This window comes from Rhinolophus hipposideros (assembly GCF_964194185.1).
Source record: "Rhinolophus hipposideros genome assembly, chromosome: 7".
Lineage (NCBI taxonomy): Eukaryota > Metazoa > Chordata > Mammalia > Chiroptera > Rhinolophidae > Rhinolophus > Rhinolophus hipposideros.
The window spans coordinates 97,844,338-97,865,296 of NC_138053.1; the positions used below are offsets into that span (position 1 = coordinate 97,844,338).

Genomic DNA, 20,959 nt, shown 5'->3' on the forward strand with positions numbered 1-20,959 from the left:
CTTTGATGTCCTTTTGAGACCAAAGGAACATCTTAATAAACAGCAACTAGTAAGACTTATGACATGACAAAACCTTTTGGAATGCTGAGGGTAGCTTCAACTGCACATGATAAAAGATATTTCCTATCTACACAACGGTTTGGGATATTTGAACAAGTGTTGCATTGTTCCCCAAGAAATGTAATGGCTGCATCTACTGGGTGACTTGTATTATAAAGAAAATGCGACACAGGGAAACTTTCTTGTAGTTCTGCTTCCAAGATGGCGTCTCACTGCATTTGTGCTTTCGTTCCCTGTCTCAATGATGTTAAAAGATGTGCTCACAGGAAAGCTTTCTGCATCATGTGAATCACCTCACGAAGGGCTTTATTTTTAATCACCCATATTAACTTTACCTTCATAAAACTAGTTCTCAAATCTCCTCCCTAATTTTCATTATATTATGCATTTAGAAGTTAAGGTATTAGTTAAAGACACAGCCTTATTTTCTTTTTCTTTTCTTTCTCTCATGAATAACTTAGCCTTTGGGAACTTGGTTTGTTAACAAGTAAACTTTCAACGTTTTAATTTTGTATCCCACTGGGTATCCAAAATTTGGATACCACTTGCTTTTATTTTGAAGCATTCGTAATAACCTCCGATGGTTGCAATCACTCTACCACTACTTTTCATTTTCTTGTGAGTCCTCCAGGATCATTAAGTGTTACTAAGGTAAATGTGTCATGTTGTGGTTAGTTCTTTGCCTGGCTCAAGTCGGTGTCAGCATGAAACAAACAATGGTGCACCTACAGCAATTCTTGGGAAGAACATGGCTGAGAACCTCGGACTGCTTTCCTTCTGACAGGCCCCTGAGAAAATAATTGTTGTATAGTGTTGGAGGCTCTGTTCTTGGCCAGGACGACATTTAGAAATCAGAGCTTTAAGAAGACCTCAAGGGACCATAAAAGCAGGGCCTGAATGTCTGTGACTCTTCAAAGAGACATATGGAAAGCTCAATTTGCCTGCAGGGGTGACAATGTGAAAGCATACCAGGATATAAATAAAGTTCCCCTGAAACCAGAGCCTGTAGACTCCCTCAGGAGCTCAATGTCTGGGTGGTGATATGGTGGATGAGAACCAGAGTCTGGACAGTGGTGTGGAGTAGGCATTCCTGCACTTGAGTGGTGGCTCATGGAAGCCGAATGGATGGATGGGGCATAGAGACCTACAGATTCAGGAGATTGAGTGTAAACACATAAACAAATGCATGGATGGATGGATGGATGGATGGATGGATGGATGGATGGATGGATGGATGAATGGGTGAATGTGAAAGTGGCAGCTGCTCCTGTGGTTAGGTCAGCTGGGAAATGGATGTGGTGGTCCAGTAGAGGCTGGGCTTCTGAGAAGGTAGGCACATCCGATATGGATTGGTCAGGACAGATCTGGGCAGGCGGGACCCAGTGTCCTTCTGTGTCCTTGAGGTCCTGGGGGCTAGATGAAGTGGGTGCAGGTAAAGGGTCCAACTCAGGGCCTGGCACCTAATAGGCACCAAACCAGTGCACGTTTCTTTCTCACCTCAGGGGCATGAGGAGATTCCTGCACAATCAGAGGCCAGTCTACGGCCGTGGCCTAAGGGAGTTGGTGGCACTAATTCATGGTGCTGTTTCAAAGTTTATGAAGACATACAAAGGAAATAATAGATGGTGTTAAAAATGTTAAATTATTTGTATATATTTGTCCTCATTGCCTGGGACCTGGCTAGCTTTCAAGAGATGCTTTGTGAGTGAGCTGAATATCAGCTGATTTGTGCCTGTGGAAACTGGACAGAATAAGCAGGGGCATTTTTAGTGTGAAATGAAATTAATAATGACCAGTGAATTGTGGTCATAAAACTATCTTAGATGGCTTAAGAGGGCTACCTTATGATGTGAAAATATTAGATCTAGACTCTTACCATTCCACACAATTTCAGAATATTCTCACATCGCACATTTTTTGGGACATGTTGTAGAATAAAGAAATACAAATTGAAGATACTATTAAAGGCAACCATTTTTTCCTTTTGTAAGTGCAAAGCTCTCAAATATAGGATTCAGGCGATAGGCAGCTCACCACTCACCAAGGCATGAGCTCACCAATAAGTCTGTGCCCCGCCTGTGCTATCTGTGTACTTCAGCCTCATCCTGAAACCTGCTCAATCCCCAGTTCCAGTCCTCCAGGCAGAAATAAATCGACATATCAAAAAACATTCGAGACCTGGGTACCCTATGGATGTAATTGCCATTAGGTAAAATGTGACAGTCTATCCTGGAAAAAAAATTGAATACCTCAGAGAATTAGATAATAAAATGAAAATTAAACCATGACTGAAAAACCAAAAACTAATTACTTGCTCTCCCCTTTATCATACTTTGACTTACCCACTAACGTCTGGACATAATGTACAGTGGTTGTATTAAAGTAAGCATTACTGTTATAGGTCATTATATTCTTAATGAAACTTCAGGGTCCTTTTGCAACAAAGACCCTTTGAAATCAGGGTTCTAGAGCTAGAGAGTTGGAATGTAAGACATGTTGGGTGGGGGTGGGGAGAGCTCCTGATTTAACAACAAACCCAGGACACTAAGGTGATCGAATTTCAAAGTAATTCTGGCAGCTAGCATTTCAGACTTCAGGGTCAGGCCACCAAGCAATGTTGAAGAAGCAGAATAGGTACTTGATAAAGACACAATGATTATAATAACTAACACTAAGGAAGAAAAATGTTGAAGCCCATGGAAAGAGCTCACTCTTGCTTTTATCTTTTCAGCTAAGGAATACTATCTTCAACGAAGGCTCTCACTTGCTATTCTGTCCCATAATTTAAGAGCTTTGTTTACAAAGACCCATTTCAGTAATACTGACTTGGTTAAGTTTAACTTCACAACCTAAGACCCCAAATATAATCAACATTTTCAGAGCACTGGGCTGCAAGTTTATTGCATTTCAATATTGTGAACAGATTGCCACCAGATTCACTTTCTCAAATGATTTGCATTAGACTCGCCGAAAATACAAATTGAAAATGTAATTACAAATGATATCATAATAGGATATAAAGCCATGGACATATATGTGTGTGTGAATTTATGCACAAGCATGCAGACATACATACATATACACCAGATGTACGTCCATTTATCGAACAGATAGGTTTACTTGCACTACATATTAACTTCTCAAATGAAATAGCATATGGGACTTAAAAATCGTTCACCCTTTTCTAAAGTACCATCCATCCATTACCTGCTCAGCAAATTTTTATAAAGTGGTTCTTATGTGACAGGTGCTGGCCTAGGAACTGGGCAATTTGCTTCTAATTTATGCTTTTATATTCTCCCATCAGAAAACTGACTGGTCTTTACACTTCAACCTAATGAAAATAGACGCATTTTTATAAAATTTCAGTAGGAGTTCATTAAAAAAACAAACGAACTACATTTTATAATTGAAAATACCCTGAGATACTTCGGTCCACATGGAAAAAAATTAAAAAATCTCTAATTGCTACACGATATCTAGGATTGAAATTCAATATATTAGTGATTCTGGCCACAAAAGTAGAATTTAACTTATAAAAACAAAATACATCAAGTTTATTTATGTTGAAGAACAATTTTACATCATAGGGAATCAGCTGACATGTTCTGATTTTAAAATGTATATTTTTTAATTTTAAAATGTTTTTCCTTTACTGTTCAGTTTCTCCTTTACTGCTCACAATGAAATAACTGGAAACAAGGTTATTTTTTTGCATACAAAAACTATAAAATTGGACAAAATATATGGGCTGTCTTAGACCTCCGACAACAGGACATGATCATGGAGAGAAGGGAAAATCACAAGGTGAATGCCATCTTTGCCCCGAATCTCTACTGGGAGTACTTTGTCCCAGGCAGATGACAGCAATGTCACAGAATGGAGAATACAGAGATTTTTAAAAAAGGTAGGAAAAGATATCATGCAGAGTATTCTTAAATAAGCTAATGTGGCTATTTTAATTCAGATAAAGTAGAATTCAAGACAGTAACATTACCAACAATAAAGGAGGACAATTTTTAATAATGAAAGAGTCAGAAAGACATAACAATCCTAAATGTGCATAAACCTAAAAATGCAGCTCCAAAATCCATAAAATTGGTATAACAAGTAGCAAATATCATGGAGAATATAGAAAATATAAAAAACATGTCAAACAAGTCAACAAAATAGATATTTCTAGAACACTATACCCGAGCACTGCAGAATTCATATTCATTCCAAGTGCCCATTGAATGTTGACCAGGATAGACCAAATGCTTGACTATGAAATACATTTCAATAAATTTCAAAAAAATATACTCGAGTATATTCACTGAAGAAAATTGAACTAAATTAGAAATCAAATTAAAAAGCTATCTAGAAAATCATCAATTATTTGGTAATTAAATAATACATTGGTTAAAGAAGAGGTCACCACTTAACTAATAAAATATTTAAAACCTAATAATATTAAAAACCTAACATATAAACATTTTCAGGATACAGCTAATATGTTACCTAGATGGAAATTAATAGTATTAAATACAGTTAGATGCTTCTATTAGGAAAAGAAGAAAGTTTTAAAATCAGTCATCCAGTTTATCCCTTAAAATTAAAACAAGAAAAATAAATACACAGTAAGCCTTGGGGTATAATAAACACAAAACAGAACTTAATAAAATAGGAAAGAATTCAACAAATTAAAAAAAAAAAAAGGACAAAGCCAAATTTGATGTTTTGGAAAGGACTAATTTATCTGATAAAATCCTACCTGGACTGATGAAAGGAAAGAAGATAAACACCTTATCTTTGTTAGGAATGAAAGGGGAAATATCACTATAGCTCTTATGATCATTAAATGGATAAATAAAAATATCACAGACAATTTTTTTGGTGAAACATCGATAACATACGTAAAACAGAGAAATGTATTGGGAAAGCTCTCTTCTTGTATCACTTTTTATTTTTATTTTTTTAATTTCCAGTGAATTTGGTCAGCCTAACAAGAGTTTCTTCTAAATAAACCATACACTTTAGTGTAGTTGAATTAGTTATTACAAACCTTCCCACAGAGAGAAGTCATTAGTAAATTATAATAAACATTTCAGGAAGAAATAAAACCAATCTTCTACAAGCTCTTCGAGAAAACAAAGGAGTAGGGAACCTTTTCGACACATTTGATGAGGACAATATAACTCTGATAAAAATTCTTGAAAGGCAATTCTAATAAAGCAGTATTTCTAAATAATATCACTCAAGAACACAGATGTAGAAATCCTGAACAAAACATTCACAAATCAAATTAGCAATATATAAGAATGAGGAATAGATTATGACCAATGATCCTAGGAATGCAGGTTGGTTTACCATTCAAAAACCAACGAAAGCAAAATTAAAACCTATCAGTGTAATTCACCACATTAACAAAATAAAGGAGAAAAACACTATAACTATATCAACAGATGCATAATAAAACATATGACAAAAGTCAACACACTTTTGTGGCAAAATTGCTTAGTATCTAGGACCGAAAGGAACTTCTTCAATTTAATAATGGGTAACTATGTAGTATCCACAGCTAACAACATCTTTAATGGTGAAATATTGGCAATTATGAGTATGACATTTCAGAATAAGCAAACCATGCTACGGTGGTGAAAATCAGATCAGATGGGGACAAAAGCGGACTCTGGCTTTACGGGAAGAAGCCCTATCTTGATTGGGAGGCCGGTACCTTGGGTGAATACACTTGTTAAAATGCTAGGTTTACACCTTAAATGAGTGCATTTCTCTGCATGTGAATATTTCCTCCAGAATAAAAAAAAGACATGCTCATTAGCTTCTAATTTCTGTATTTTCCAGATGGCACTAGGGTATGATGGATGACAGTCCACAGTCACAGAGCAAAATGATGTGAAAACCAGAAGCACGAGGCAGAAAATCCCACATTGGGAAAAAAAAAATGGTTTTACGCTCCTTTTCCTTAACGCACAGAAGAGTAACACTCAAAAAGTTTTTAGGGGGGAGTTGCATATTTTGCCCGTGGGAAAGGGCCCGTTGGGAATCCATGCTGATGCTGACTGATGTATATCCTTGGTCTCAGCTGACACTGCCCAGCTGAGCGGATGAGAACCCAGTTCTGGCACAGGGCTGTACGTGATCTTTGCAGGAGCTAGACTTGAGTTTAGAAGAAAGATTATCGCTGTTAGATTTAAATTGGGAATACTCCCAGGGCATTCGGAAATGTTTGCCGGTTTCTGGAGGACTGCATTTCTTTTTTTTTTTTTTTGGTCTCCCTTCCTCTTAACTCCGTGATAAACTAGACACTTCAAGAAGAGATACTTTCATTTAATTTATGGGTAGTTTTCCTTTGCAGTTCCCCTGTGCAGCTAGAGCACAAGTCTCTGAGTTACATGAGGAATTTATACCAGGAAACCACGCGGGGGATGTCCCGAGGGCTGACACAGTAGATAGCACCTCCTATAAGAAACTTCTCTTATAAATTCTTCATTTGGGGAATGTAATCATCAGACGCTCTAGGTAGGCTGTTGCTTTATAGTAAATCATGCTTACATTGGAGGAAAGTAAGGGGGGGGGCATTGTGTCCTTAATACCATTCGAAAAAAATGCAGAGTATTAATTTGCAACTTACACCAACCCGAAGTTATTGCTGAGATTCCACATGATAAATCACAAAGCAAGAGCTGACCTAACAGGCCACGTTGTTCTCAAATGAAAACTGATACCCACAACAGTATCAACCATCATTTTTTCTTTGCCAGTAAAACATGTGTTTCCTGTTATATAGGACCAGCCCTGCCATATAGGATGTGACATTTGGTAGGTACCCAATACATGCAGAATCCATCAATGTCAGTTACACTGAATAAAACAACTTTATGAAGCAGATCGCACTGAACACTGGCCAATAATCACTTGCCTTTTTAAAATCCAGCATGCAGAGCTTGGCTTTCTCTCCGAACTGCCACTTGCATTGTGTGTTCGCATCGTATAACTGTCCCGGCAGTTTCTCAGGGTACTTGTATTCCTGCACAGGCTTTGGCTGATCAGCAAGGCATGTCGCTTGGGCCGTGCTGAAACAGTGATGCCGAAAGAATGATCAAAGACGTCTAGGCAGTTATGCCCTTTTTTTTTCTCATGCAGATTTACAACATATCCAGCATGGAGAAGGGGGCGTGGGTTTTCACTAAGGTCAAATATAACAATTATCTTAGTTATATTTAAATATAGGGGCCACAAACATTTTCTGAAAGTGTTCATTTCACTTTTTCCAGGAAGGTAACTTGTTTTTCTGTAGATTTCTCAAACTCATCCTGGGGAAAAGTGAAATGGAATAATACGACCCGATATTCAATGTGAGAAGCTCCTATCACAGACAACTTTTACGTACACTTTCTGCCAGGAACAATCAAAAGATGGAAATGGGTATTACATCTTTTAATACACAATCACCCTATTTCATAATCACCCTATTTCAAAGATTAAAATTTACTTTCCCTCTTTCCCTCCTTCCCTCCCTCCCTTCCTTCTTCCTTCCTCTCCTAGGCTAGGGGATACCTCCTCAATAGATTATAACTTCCAGATTCTGCATGGGACATTGCAACAATTTTCACCACCAATGCTCTGTACTCAGGCTCATTTCTTACTAGACTTCCACTTCAAGAAGGAAATTAACTCTGCTTAAGTTTACTAGCAGATGACTAAAGACCAACTAACAATTCCTTCCTCCACAGATACAGTATCGCTTTCCCACCAGGGATGTACTTAAGTATCCTTGCTGCATTTGGAGGGGCCCATGTTTGCAAATAGCAATTAAATCCTACTGACAAATTTCAATAAGCCAAAAGAAAACAACAAAAACAAACCTCTGTAATCACAATGCACTGACAACAACACATCTGCCCCTGCATTTCCAAACTTTTCTTCATATGGTTGTCACCCACCTTGATTGGAATCTTTTGGGTCCCGATCTCTAGGGCCCCTCCAGTTCCATATTCCCCTGCCCTGGAGCCCGCTGATGCATGGCCTCAATTAACATATGTGTACCCAAACTGTGAGGGGTGGCACCAGTCACTGTGGATGAGATATTAATCCTATGTGCACGGGGGTCAGAAGCTTTTTCAGAGCAAGCAAAAAAGTAGAGATGAAGCTAAATGACAGGAAATTGCTAAGAGTGGTGGCTGGCTCATTGGGAGTACTCATTAATGATTTACTATTACTGCCACCCTTCATGATACCACTGCATATTCATCAGTAAAGAGAAATAAATAAAAGCATAGTTAGCACTCCAAGACAGGAGTGATTTGGCAAATTTGAAATTCCATAGCACCTCCCTTGAATAGATCACAAATGATTTCTACATACTAGTTAGATGTTCCCCGCTATCTCTCAATGGTTACGTTAGGCTTGCCAATATTATTCCCAGTCCACAGACAGAAACTAGGCAAAGTCAGTAACACTGATTGGCCCACACAAGAAATGGATAAATTACAAAGAGGTTCACAGCTTCAGGAATTTTTACACTTTGTATAAACGTAACCTGTTATTTATTATTCAGCCTTAAAATTGAAATCAAAGGGGACTTCCACTTCTAACTAGTCTAGACTGGCATGTATTAGACTGATCCTTTGACAGGCATTAGAAAGCTGTTAAAGAAAAAAAAGGACATGAGGGATGAACATTTCCAGAGTAAAGGGAAGCACAGAGCTAAACCATCCACTGCTATGTTCCTTCTCAGAAAAGGAATTTCATGAGTCACAAGTAGCTGCCAAGAGACAAGTGGCACAGTGGAAAGTGCGACCAGGGACTGAGAAGCTGAGCAAAGTTTCTGGCAATGGGGATGTGGGGGAGATGAAAATCAGAACGGAGGGTCTGCCGGAAAGGAGGGGTCCTGGTAAACGTCACAGGATTACCACTGGTGTCAAAACAGGCCTATTTCTAGAAGTAACAACTAACTTAATAGACTAGTTTAGAGAGACTGGATGCCAGGTTGGCATCAGCTCAATCCCAAAGTGGGTTAAGATAAACTGCAACCGTCTTATCTTCTAGAAATAAAAGATAACATCACCCAGAGCTTTATTTTGTCTTTAAAATTCTCTCGTTTGTTCAACATTACTAAGTGTACTAGCAGATGAGACCAAATGATTTAAATCCAAGAGAATGTGTAATAGGAAATGAAATTTAAAATTATTATGATTAGTAGATTTGAGAAAATAGAAGCTAAGATAAAGACTTTCACCAAAGGGCTAATACATACAAAAAATGTGCATACGATGTATTGTGGAAAGTTCTAACATTTACATAATTGGAATCCAAGAAAAGAGCCCATAGAAAGAATGAGGTAGAATTAATGTTTGTCAACAAAACAGCCAAGAATGTTCAAAAATTGATGGAACACGGCAAACCATAGATTTAAGCAGTTCTAAAATTCAAAGCAGGAAACATAAAGAAAAGCACACATAGGAAAATCATAAGAATTCTATAGAAAACCAAAATCACAGAAAAAATATCAAGTGACCTGAAAAAAAAAAAAAAAGACATGTTACTTTTTTAAAAGAGCAACAACATGACTGACAGCTATCTTGTCAACAGAAATGACAGAAGCCAAGTAACAAGGAAATGATAGCTTCAAATTACTGGAGAAAGATGACGGCTAAACTAGAATTCTATTCAAAACCAAAATACCCTTTACAAAGAAGGGTAAAATAAAGACAAAAATAGAATATGCCACTGGGAAGCCCACACTAAAACAAAGAAAGAAACAAACAAACAAACAAACAACACCCCAGCAGAACTCCTTCATACATAAAGGATATAGTCTTAGATGGAAAATAGGAAATGCAAGGAGTGAAGAGCAATGTAAGGGGAAGCAATGTAAGTGGTCAACAAAGCCACAGAGAAAAGCATATGGCGGTGAGGGCGGGGTCTCTGCATGGTCAATTAACACACTCAGACTGGGAGCCTGGAAGATGGGGAGCATGGGGAAGAACAGGAATGCATGTGTCAATGCTGGGATGTGAACATGGGCTCCAATGGGCATCATGTATGAAGAGCTGAAACTCCACGTGCTCATGTCACCTATGGTCCTTCTGGCTCCTGCTTGAGCATGTTTGATCTTGTCCCGTTGACCAAATCAGGTCACACAGCTAAGTCCAGAGTCAATGAGGCAGATGTAGGGTACCGTAGGGTACCCTATACAGGCGAGTGGGTGCAAGAAGGAAAAGCATTGCAGATATTTTCCAAACAATCAACCACACCATCCACAAGGACAAAATGAGTTTTCACTCTGTTGCATGCCCTGCACCCAAACCAGGTGGCCTACAAGTGAAAAGCAAAACAACAGAGCTTGTAGGAGATCAGAGGAAAATATATGCCCGATTTGGGGGTCAGCAGTTTTCACCCAGCAGTGCACAGAAAGTGCTCATATAAAGGGAAAATATGGATAAATTAGACTCAGAATTTAAAAAAATCTTCTGTTAAAGAAAATAAAGCAAGGCCAAAGTTACCACCACAATATTTCAAAACGCTTTTACCGCTCGAATGCGTGAGCCATCAAATATTGAAGAACTTGAGAGGTCTCTTAAATGTGTTTCCTCCTTTTCCAAGTGAAACACTTAGGGTCCCCCAAAAAGGTAATATTGCTTGCCAAAGTCAAGACCTTCCCAGACATAAGTGATAAAGAGTGGTACGGCACGTCAGCTCCGACTCCCTGTGCTGCTCTTTCCATCACACGGTAGTGCCCCTTCTCATCTTAACATCACACGGGCTCTGCAGAAACTATAATCGTCTGTGACTTGGTAGTTTGTTTATTGTAAGATGAGCATTATATAGCAGAGCAAGATGAGACTGAGATGTAGTAGTTCCATTATGCCCCGAAGCAAGCTGAACGGGCTCTCAGGTCAAATCCAATGTTCTCATCAACAGAGGTGGTGCAGGGCATGGCAGGGGACCCACGCCACCCTCAGACCTCCAGTTCTGTGACGGTCACCTCTCTCATGTATCGATGTAGACTCTGAGCGGAGGCGTGTTCACTGATCAGTAGGACATGCCTCAACTTTTTAAAAAATAAATCGAAGATGGGTCCATGTCGCCCTTAAGTGTAATGAGCTAAACTTCCCCTAAGTCCTAGCCTCCTGGGTGCAGACATGAGTAATGGGATGAGGTCTGTGTCTGGTCTGAGGAAATGACACACGTCTTTATTGACGATGTTGATGAATTTACTCCAAACACGTATCTGTCCTTCTTGACTCTACCAAGTATGGAGAAAAGCTGTGCTGACAACTTCAGGCCAATTGAGTTCCTTATTATATATTTTTTTCCATTTACCAAATGCTAGACTGCTAATAAAGGAAAGCAGATTCATCGTTACAAGCTAGCCATTTATCCTTACTCACTATTGGGATCACATCCAAAGAGCCACCTGATTGGTGGAGAATATAACAGCATTTTGCTTACTTAGAAATCAGGAAGTCAGCAGACATGCCAAAGGCGACAGCCTCAGATGCATTAAGCTGATGAAAAATCAGTGTTAATGGTTTATAGACATGTCCGATTCACAACTGGTCATCTCAAGTAAAATAAACCCCGATAGTGAATTTGACAATGAGAATCCTTCTGGGAAAATTTAATTTTCCAAGAAAACAAACTTGTCAGCATGTAAAATCTTCCATATTTACTTACAATCATGTGGTCCAGAGAAATTTGTAAAGTCCCTGAAAATTAAGATTTATTACTGAAGTATGACAGAAGGGTTTCACTGATGAGCACAAAAACAATTGAACACACTTCAGAGTACATCTGACCATTTCAGAATCACAGGACAAAAATGGCTTTGAATTCCAGAACCTTAAAAATTCTGAAGATCACATTCTGATATGAAGATTGTAGTCCATATTTAATGTCATTGAAACAATCAGTCTCTGAGCATGTAAATATTTTCTTTCCGTGAGTTTTCCTATATTTATTGGCACTTAAAAACCTTTTTCTGGACACTTCCATGATGCTGATTCTCATCGCACACCCGAACTTTGCCTCCCATTTTCCAAGTTGTCAGAGCACATTTCAAAAAGTTGAAAATATTTCTCTGTCTCATCATTACAATGGAAATGAAAAAAAAATTCAATTTTGTTTGGAAATAAAAATCTAGAAAATCATAGAAAGGATTTGAGATAAAGAAAACTCCAATTTTTTAATTAAAATTTATTGGGGTGACAATGGTCAGTAAAGTTACATAGGTTTCAAGTGTATAATTCTGTAATACGTTATCTATATCTCACATTGTGTGTTCACCACCCAGAGTCAGTTATCCTTCCATCACCATATATTTAACCCCATTTAACCAATTTTTATTGTTACTACAAATAAGAGCTTGTGAGCATAAAATGAATGTTCTTCTTTACTACCAGGAAGCAGAATTCTTCACACACATACTGAACAGCTCCAAGAAACACTTAGAAACAATGCTAACAATCCCCAACTTGACTCCACGAGAACACTGTGGAGGGAACAACACATGTTTAAAGGACCCTGATGTGTCATGCCAGTTGTAGAAGAACGTTAACACTGTCTTTTATGATTAACACAAATAAAAGACAAATGACCAAATGTGCATTCCTAGTAAATAGGTTTATATTACCAGTACACAGATATCATCCACAAAATTCTCACTCTTCCTGGAGGGCACAAAATATGGAAAGCAGTCATCATTCTTTTAGCGGGTAAAATATGCTGCCTGACATCTCAGAGTAGGACTGTGAGGGAGGGACTGCAAGCTGAAGGCTGGAGTCCCTGCAGGCTGGTGGCCAGGATGCTGGCTCAGAAGACATGTCACAAGGTCTTCTGGAGAACTGAAGGAAGAGGCAGCGATTGAGGCCAACTAGCCACAGGCTCACGGCTACAGGTGGGTGTTGGGGAGCAGTCCATCAGATAATGGATAATAAACGAGAGTAAAACCAGCAGATGTAGTGCGTGACCTGGCTTGAGTGGTGTTCTAGAAATAAGACAAATTAATTTCTGCAACAGAGAAAAAGAAAGAAAAGGGACTCTACTAGAAAAATAAGAGAGAAAGAGGGAAAGAGAGAGAAGGCAAACACAAAAAAATCTAAAACCCAAAGTAAGGAGGTAGTGAAAGAGCCAGAGGCTGAACCCTGAATGGTGTCCACAGAAAACAACAGGGTTGGTATACTTAGTCCTCGATTCTCAGCTTGCAGTAACTAGTTCTTAGTTTTGACTTTCAGACATATAAGTTGCAGAGACTCAGAAGGCAGCTATCTGGCTGCTACCGTGGCACTTCTTGGTGCTGCCAACCTGTTATTTCTGCCCCCAACTCTGGCCGTGCCAGTGTGAGCTGTGACTGCTGCACCTGCTTCTCCTTGATCTGTCCCTGCTCCATTGCTGGAACCATGTTGTGGCAAAACGAGGAAAAGTATAAGAAAAGGAAACACGTTACTAGTGCCTGTGTGGATGACCCAGGATGGAATCACTCTAGGGCCAGGTCCAGGGGATGGCAAAAGTAGGCGATCACATGTGTGTCCTCAGGTGAGATACGGAAGCTTACACACAGATAAGTTTCTATCAATGGTTTTCTTTTTTATGTTTGTATTAATATTTATAAACACTCACTATATGACATTTAAACATAATTTTGTTCTAAATATGCAAAATATAGTTAATATATCAAAGGTATAATATATAGAGTATTATGTAAGTACAACGTAGATAAAGTATATGGAAACTTTTATAAATGCATGTGCATGCATATATATATATAACATATATATGTATATATATGCATATACAGTTATGTTTATATATAGTTTTATTTATTTTTTAATTCTGTGCTGGTAAAAGCTTTGCTTTCCTTGAAGAAATCTGCCTTATTTTCTATTAATACAGATTGAACCTATAATTAATACAAACCCATTACATCTATAACAAGATTGCTTTGGTTTCTAGAAAGATCTTGGACCAATTTCAAGCTTCAGTATCACAGATAAAGATTGTCCTTTACGTTCTACACGTTTGTGTGTTTTTCCTTGGTCTTCGTATTTTTTTGTTTGCTTTTCTCTTCATCTAACTTGGAATTCTACTAATTTTTTTTCTTGAAAAGATCCATTCCAATTTCTTAAGGTAAAGTGGGTTAATTTGTTGGTTTTTTCCACAAGAATATACGATTGAAATGAGTGACCGTTCTTGTCCTTTCTTTGACGGAACTCAGAAATGTGACTGTGTTAGCTGAGAACTAGGTGCTGCAATCCCTGTCCCTTTGTTTCCTAAGAGCCCAGGTGCATTTTGAAAACGGAGAAGCTCTTGATTTCCTTGACACGAATTCATAGATTACTGTGAATCAGTGAGTTGGTATGAGCCAATGGAATCCTTCTGCAGAAAATGCATTTCTGTCAATGGGATAAACATGTCCTTCAACCTGAATACGAGCAGCTTTCCTTTCTGGGGCCAAAGAAACACTAATGTCCCTGAAAAGGCAAAGGTGGAAATTGGTGTGTCCTCATGAGGAACAGAAATATCAAACCCCAGTCTGTTCTAAGTGCTGCCATTCGGTTCCAGAAGAATGTGTTCAGGGGGGAGAAAAGAGGTGTTGAGGTGGGTCCAGCACCTAAATTCTTATGCCCATGTGTTCCAGTCTCTGTGTTAATGCTCAGAGATAAGTCACCTTCAAAGTTAAGAGCTACTTTCTAAACAAATATTCTCCCTTATCTTTTTAGTATTTGAACCAAATAATTTGCTTAAATACTTACAGATAAACACAAAAATAAATATTATGATTTCAACAAAACCGATATTCCTCAGTTCTTTGCATGCATGGTTCTTGGGGTCGGTGGAGAGAGAAGTGAGATCTGGGGTCCAGAAAGCCTGGGTTCTATTGTCAATTCTGCCACTAAATGGCTGGTCCCTGCAGGCTTTGGTTACTGCACCTGTGGTGTGAGTTGGGTTGATGATACAGCACATATGTTCCTCTCTGTACCAACCCTCTTGTCCCATTCCCCCAGAGCACACAGGTAGACATTTCTTAGCACCACCCCTTCCCTTTGGATACCCACCAGCTGAACCCTCACTTTTAGGAAATAACCTCTGTCCCGCACCCTCCAGTGCTCTGTCTTTCCCCAGTTACCTGCTGGCTGCAATGGAGAACCAAGTCCTAGGAGAGGAAAGAGCCACAAGGTGGAAGGACCTTGGGTCTCTGAATCACTGCGTGGAGCAGAGACCTCACCAAGCTGTGCTGGAGTGTGGTGCCAGTCAGAAATAAAGTTATGGTTTAAAGTTTAAGCCAAACCTCTAACACAAAGCCACTGAGATTTCGGGGCGGAGGGGCGGAGGAATCTAACTTACTAGCACATCGAAGGGTGCTTCTTAAAATCCCTTCTTTCTCTAAAGTTTAAAAATCTACTACATATTGTTCAGAGGGGATAAAACCTACCTCCCCAAGTTCTATACCCTAAATGAATTAGTACTATAACAAAATTTCCTAAAAAGAACTCTTAAAATTACAGGATTTAGAGCCAGGTTAAGGTTTATATAGTCAAGCTTTTCCTCCTATTAAGAAATTAATTTTGTTAAAAACAAAACAGAAAAAACAACAACAAAGAAAGTTTGGTGTGGTTTACTACTGTGTACACAGACGTATACATGCTAGCTCGCTCTGTTCATGGACTAAAATGTTCATATAGATGTGAGAATTAAAACACAACAAAACAAACTAAATGTGGACATAATATTTTGGCTTGGTAAGTATCATATGGACTTCCCTGGAGTTTAAAGGTCGAGTGATATTGGATTAAGCCTATGGGCCTCCATGCTCTAAGGAAGTGTTTGGCAAATTCCTTGGTCAAATGAATGTCTCAGGACACCTTCAAATGGGAACCATCTTGGGAAGTCACACCCAAGTATGGGGCTGCCTGGACAGGATCAGGCTGATGAGGCAGTGAACATCAAAAGCACTAAGAGATACACGGCCATCTACGAAACGTCATACCTTAAAAATCTGTGTAGGTACTGGCGGCTGCAGGGTGACCAGGAGAAGACCCCGTTGCGTCCTGCCAATGTAGGGGACATTATGTTGCCCTCAGACTTTTTGCACATGTTTCCTTCTCCATCGTGGACCATGCCAAAACTACAAGAGAGAGAAATGGTTCTTTCAAACAAATAACAGTTTAAATTGTCTACTACACTTTAACAAACACATGACAACACGGTGAAGACTCCCCTACTTCTGTGTCCTGGTCGGGCAGAAATGAAAAGCCCTAACAGCCAAGCTGTGGAGACCAGCTGCACACATGCATGGGCTTTGTTTGAAGGTACACCTGTTATTCTTGAGTGAAAAGGAAACCCCTTTGGGGCTCTGGCTCTAGCTTAGTAAATGGGGACATCTCAAGCTACAGTGGCTGTGGACACCTGTAACAGGGTTTGTTACAGGTGTTTAAATGCCACAGTGTCAGTCAGCAGCCCCCACTGTCACCCTGCACCCCTGAGAATCCCACTGACTGAGCTACCTCCCCCACCAAGTGTTTCTTCTCAACATTCTAAGGCTTTGGCCTGTAGGAGAGCCTGGTACTGCCGTCTTCAACTGTCCCACAAGAGCACAACTTACTTGGGAAGAAACCATGGGACCCTGAAGTCTTCTTATTAGGGCAAATACTATTTTGGAGAGTGAAGCTATTGTTGGTCAGTGTCTGATACCCACCCAATCATTCTATAGACCCCCTGAGAGAGGGACTCTGAATGAGTGGGACCCAGAGGAAAGGAGAAAGGAGAGAGAGTAAGAGAGGGAGAAAGAGAGAGAGGGAGAAAGAGAGGAGAGAGAGAGAGAGAGAGAGAGAGAGAGAGAGACAGAGAGAGAGAGACAGAGAGAGACAGAGAGACAGAGACAGAGAAAGAGAGAGAGAGAGAGAGAGAGAGAGAGAGACAGAGACAGAGAGAGAGAGACAGAGAGACAGAGAGAGAGAGAGACAGAGAGAGAGAGAGAGAGAGACAGAGAGACAGAGAGAGAAAGAGACAGAGACAGAGAAGATGGACAAGGTGCCTGCTTGAATCTGGAGACATTCTGCAACCCAGCATCCCGGGATGAGTGGAGGGAGGGCTGCAGGGACAGAAAACATTAGCACAGGGCACAGGAACTCCCAAAGAGACCAGAGAATCTACTTGTTGCCAAGGCTGAAGTCACATTTTCTGACTTTACTATTTTGCTAAAAGTTGTTTAATAATATCAGTAAAAATAACAAGTAATGTTTTTAAGCACTCACTATTTTACAGCCAGGATATTAACCATGCTACCTATGTTCTCTAATTTGAGCCTCACTCCAAGTCTGTAAGGTAAGTGTAATAGAGTGACAGCAAGACCGAGGACTTCTGGGAGCCTGGTCCAGGGTCTGAGTGTCAGGACTGGAACCTGACACCCTGACATCAGAGCCCAGGACCTGTGCAATAGTGAAACCCGAGCATGATCGAAGGGTGTATCCGAGAAATTCTAGCATGCAAAATGGTCCAATTTCTGCAAAACTCCTGCTCAGTACCAAGGGTGATGTATATGTAGTCATTTCAGTCTCCACCCAATCTCTGAAGTTCTATTAAAAGCAATCAATCAAGGCCAGGGTAACCATATGGCAGAGAAAATGTGTCATAGGTTTGAAAAGTTTCAGGCTGTAATCACACATGGGTGGCTGCCTTAGGGAGAAAGTGACCAAAAGAAATACCAAAGTCCCCTCCCCTGGCTGGCCTTGGACCTGAGTATGAAGAAGACACTTTATGTCCCATCAAGTGCCCTGGATAGATTTGCTACCACTTCTGCCCGCATTTCTGAGGTCTTCAGAGTCACGACAGCCCAGGTGTGCGGACATCTTGGTCTTCAGCATCTCCATCTAAGGTGTTTTCTATGATTCTTTCTAGCATTCATCCCACATTTGGCTGTGCATCAGAATACATGGGAAACGCACTGGCCGGGCAGCTGCCCCAAGCCCACGCTGGCAGGTTTCTGATTTAGTAGGCTGGGGGCTGGGATCTGGCATTTGGGTACACAGCGCATTTCTAACATTCTAACAGAGCTCTGTGATTCTGCTCCCCACCCAATGTCAGCACCACTGTTTGGAGAGCTGTGTTTCTGAATAGGACCACACCCATGCATCGTGCTCTGCCGGATGCCAGCACCTCAGCACAGAAGTGCCACACAGTGACCGCATCTACCGTGAACGTGAACATATTCATGGAAGAATGAGTAGGACTCATTTAGAAGATAAGATTGGTATTTGGCAACCCAGAAATATAATTATTATTCAAGTTATATGTATTACATGATTTTTTTTTTTTTTTTTTGGCTACCATGAACCACAGTACTTTATTCAAAGTGGCCATCACCCCTAAGTTAATGCAATACATAGATATATTTTTTCTTGCATTCCTACTATCTAACATGTATCTAAAGAACAGAGATTCTTCTTATCCATGCTCACAGCCCCAGAGCCAGGGCACTCCCCGGCTCATACCAAGTTCTCCATTCATGTTTGTTGAATGAATAAAGAACAACCTTCCAGCTATAACACCAACTCAAATACCCAGATATAAACGTGATTTCAGAATAAACTGGACTAGAGAATTATATTCACTATTAGGTGCTTTTAGTATCTTCTGCAGGACTCTGCTGAGTGATTCAATTGCATCAACAAGTATTTCTTCATTGCTAACGATACACCTAAATGAACAGCCAAGTATATTAGAGGTTGTATTAATGATTTCAGGTTGTTCAGATGGTAGAGGTTAAGGAAATGAGAAGCCCTCCACAGAAACCATGGGCCTAGGTCATGTGGATGATAAATGATACCCTGAGCCAGACAATGGTAGGACACCGACGTCCAGAGCTCTGACGCAGACTCTCCAAGGAGCGCAACCCATCCTCCATGAGAGGCAGGAGGCTGACGTGGAGGCGGCAGTGAGGTGCGACTCGGGGGCTTGGAAGGTCAGATACCGGGGAGAGCATGGACTGTGGAGGTGGGGACCTCAGTGAGGGTCTTGCCTCTGTCATTCATAAATGGTGTGACTTTGGGCAAAGTACTTCAGTAGCTGAGCCTCACTTCCCTCACTTGTAAAATAGGATAATAAGACCTTCCTGATCAACTGTACAGAATACCTGGCACTCTGCATGTCACCAACCAAAATACAAAGCTTCGATCCTTTTCATTGATTCAAATGTGGTTTTGGTCAAATCACTCAACACCTACCCGTGTGTGTGTGTGTCTCTGTGTGTGTGTGTGTCCAAAAGTCAACAGATTTCAAATATTTTTTGGAACAGAAACAAACAAACAAAAAACCTTAAGAGGACTGACAATAAATAAAATTGGCAAGAAATGACCCTTTACTTGCTGGCATTCCCCAGGGCACAGTCTGACAATCACCAAAGGGATGCTCTAAGGTGTGGACTTGCCCTGCTAGTCTACAAAGCCTTCAGATCCCCCAGTGCCTCCCAGGCACTGGACCCAGCGGGGGGGCCCAGGTCGATGACGGAGCCGAGCCCCTAATCGTGGGGTGCACACATCACCATCAAATGCCTGCACACATCTAACATCACCAGCCACGCAGGACGGAGCAGAATAGTGTTAGCAAGGCTATTTTGCTGCTTTGGACACTTCCCCAATCACGCCTGACTGTGTCTCTTGCAATGCCTCCAGCCCTCTCTGCTGATCCCTTACATGCCCTGTCTATTTTAACTTTCTGTTAGACTTTTGCAGGGTACGGATTACTCGTCCTTTTATACAATCATACACAGTGCTCTGATGGCAGAATGCAAATTAGGCCCACAGAAAGCGTCCATAAATACTGAAAAGACAGGTGACAGAATGATGGATCATGCAAACTTCTAAGCACAGTAAATATGTTTTAATACTATCTTAACATTCTAAAACGCTAATGCAAATGGAAGTATTTCAGTCTATTGGATGTAATAGGAAAGTTCAGCTCAAATAGTAGGATTTAAATTGTGCCTGCACACACCTACTAAAGATATCACAGGCTCTACTGGCTTTGCAGATAGAAACCCAGGTAAGAGAAGACCAGGCAAAGTACCTGGGTCACTGTCAGGCTCTGGGAGAACCACATTGTATCTGGAATCCGTGTGCCAGGTCCCTGCCCATCAAATGGCATGAATTCCCTTTGCAAGTGGGAATTTTCAAGTGGATGACATATTCTCCAAAACGTGTAGCTCTGTGCCAATTTTTCAGCACTTGCATAGAGCAAACCACACGTCCCGTGTCAAGTGATTTAACAAAACAGGAAATTCTCCCTGCCCCACAGTCCTGACTTGGTCCCACAGACAGACGGAGAACACACACATTCTCACTTCTGGTTCCAATACACATCCTGAATGCTGGTTCTTAGCAATTTCTATTTTTAGGTAAGGTTCCTCAGTATAAACCCCAAGACGTCTAAACAATAGCTATTAAATAAACAAGCTGAATAGAATAAATGTGCTTGTCTTCAATTCAACCCAAATTGAGAGTTTGGTTACTGAGCCTGCTGAGCTACAGGCGATCTCATGTGCCGTAGTTTGGAATGCTCACTCTTCACTTGCTCGCTTGCTCCCTGCCTCACTCCCTCCTCCCATTCCATTCAGGCACATGTGCCTACTGCTCAGCCTGGCCGGTCGACTGGCTCAGCTCGTGAATGAAGACAGAGATTGTCCGAGTGGTTTCTGTGGTTTGAGCTACATGTGACATTGCTCTGCTCATTTTCAAAACGCTCTCCACAAAGAGCAGGAATTCCAGTGATTAACTGCCATCGTGATTCTCACTGTTATTGCCACTCATTTGGGCATGGAGCATGCAGGGTTCATTTGTACATTCCCTACATACATTTACTATTTCAATACGATCAGCAGCTGTTCCACTGGCAATGTCGG

The 20,959-nt window shown here is 40.4% G+C and overlaps 1 protein-coding gene across 2 annotated transcripts in view; it reads right to left on the minus strand.

Annotated features, from left to right (window-relative positions):
• The window catches only part of ADAMTS16 (ADAM metallopeptidase with thrombospondin type 1 motif 16), a 131,924-nt gene that overhangs the window by 57,509 nt on the left and 53,456 nt on the right, over window positions 1–20,959 (minus strand). Inside the window, exons 9-10 of one of the 2 annotated variants that reach the window (XM_081053279.1) lie at window positions 16,052–16,189; window positions 6,983–7,136 (exon numbers count right to left, since the gene is read on the minus strand). In XM_081053279.1, the coding sequence (XP_080909405.1) occupies window positions 6,983–7,136; window positions 16,052–16,189 (292 nt within the window). The remainder of the gene's footprint in view (window positions 1–6,982; window positions 7,137–16,051; window positions 16,190–20,959) is intronic. The other variant, XM_081053280.1, reaches the window with a different exon arrangement.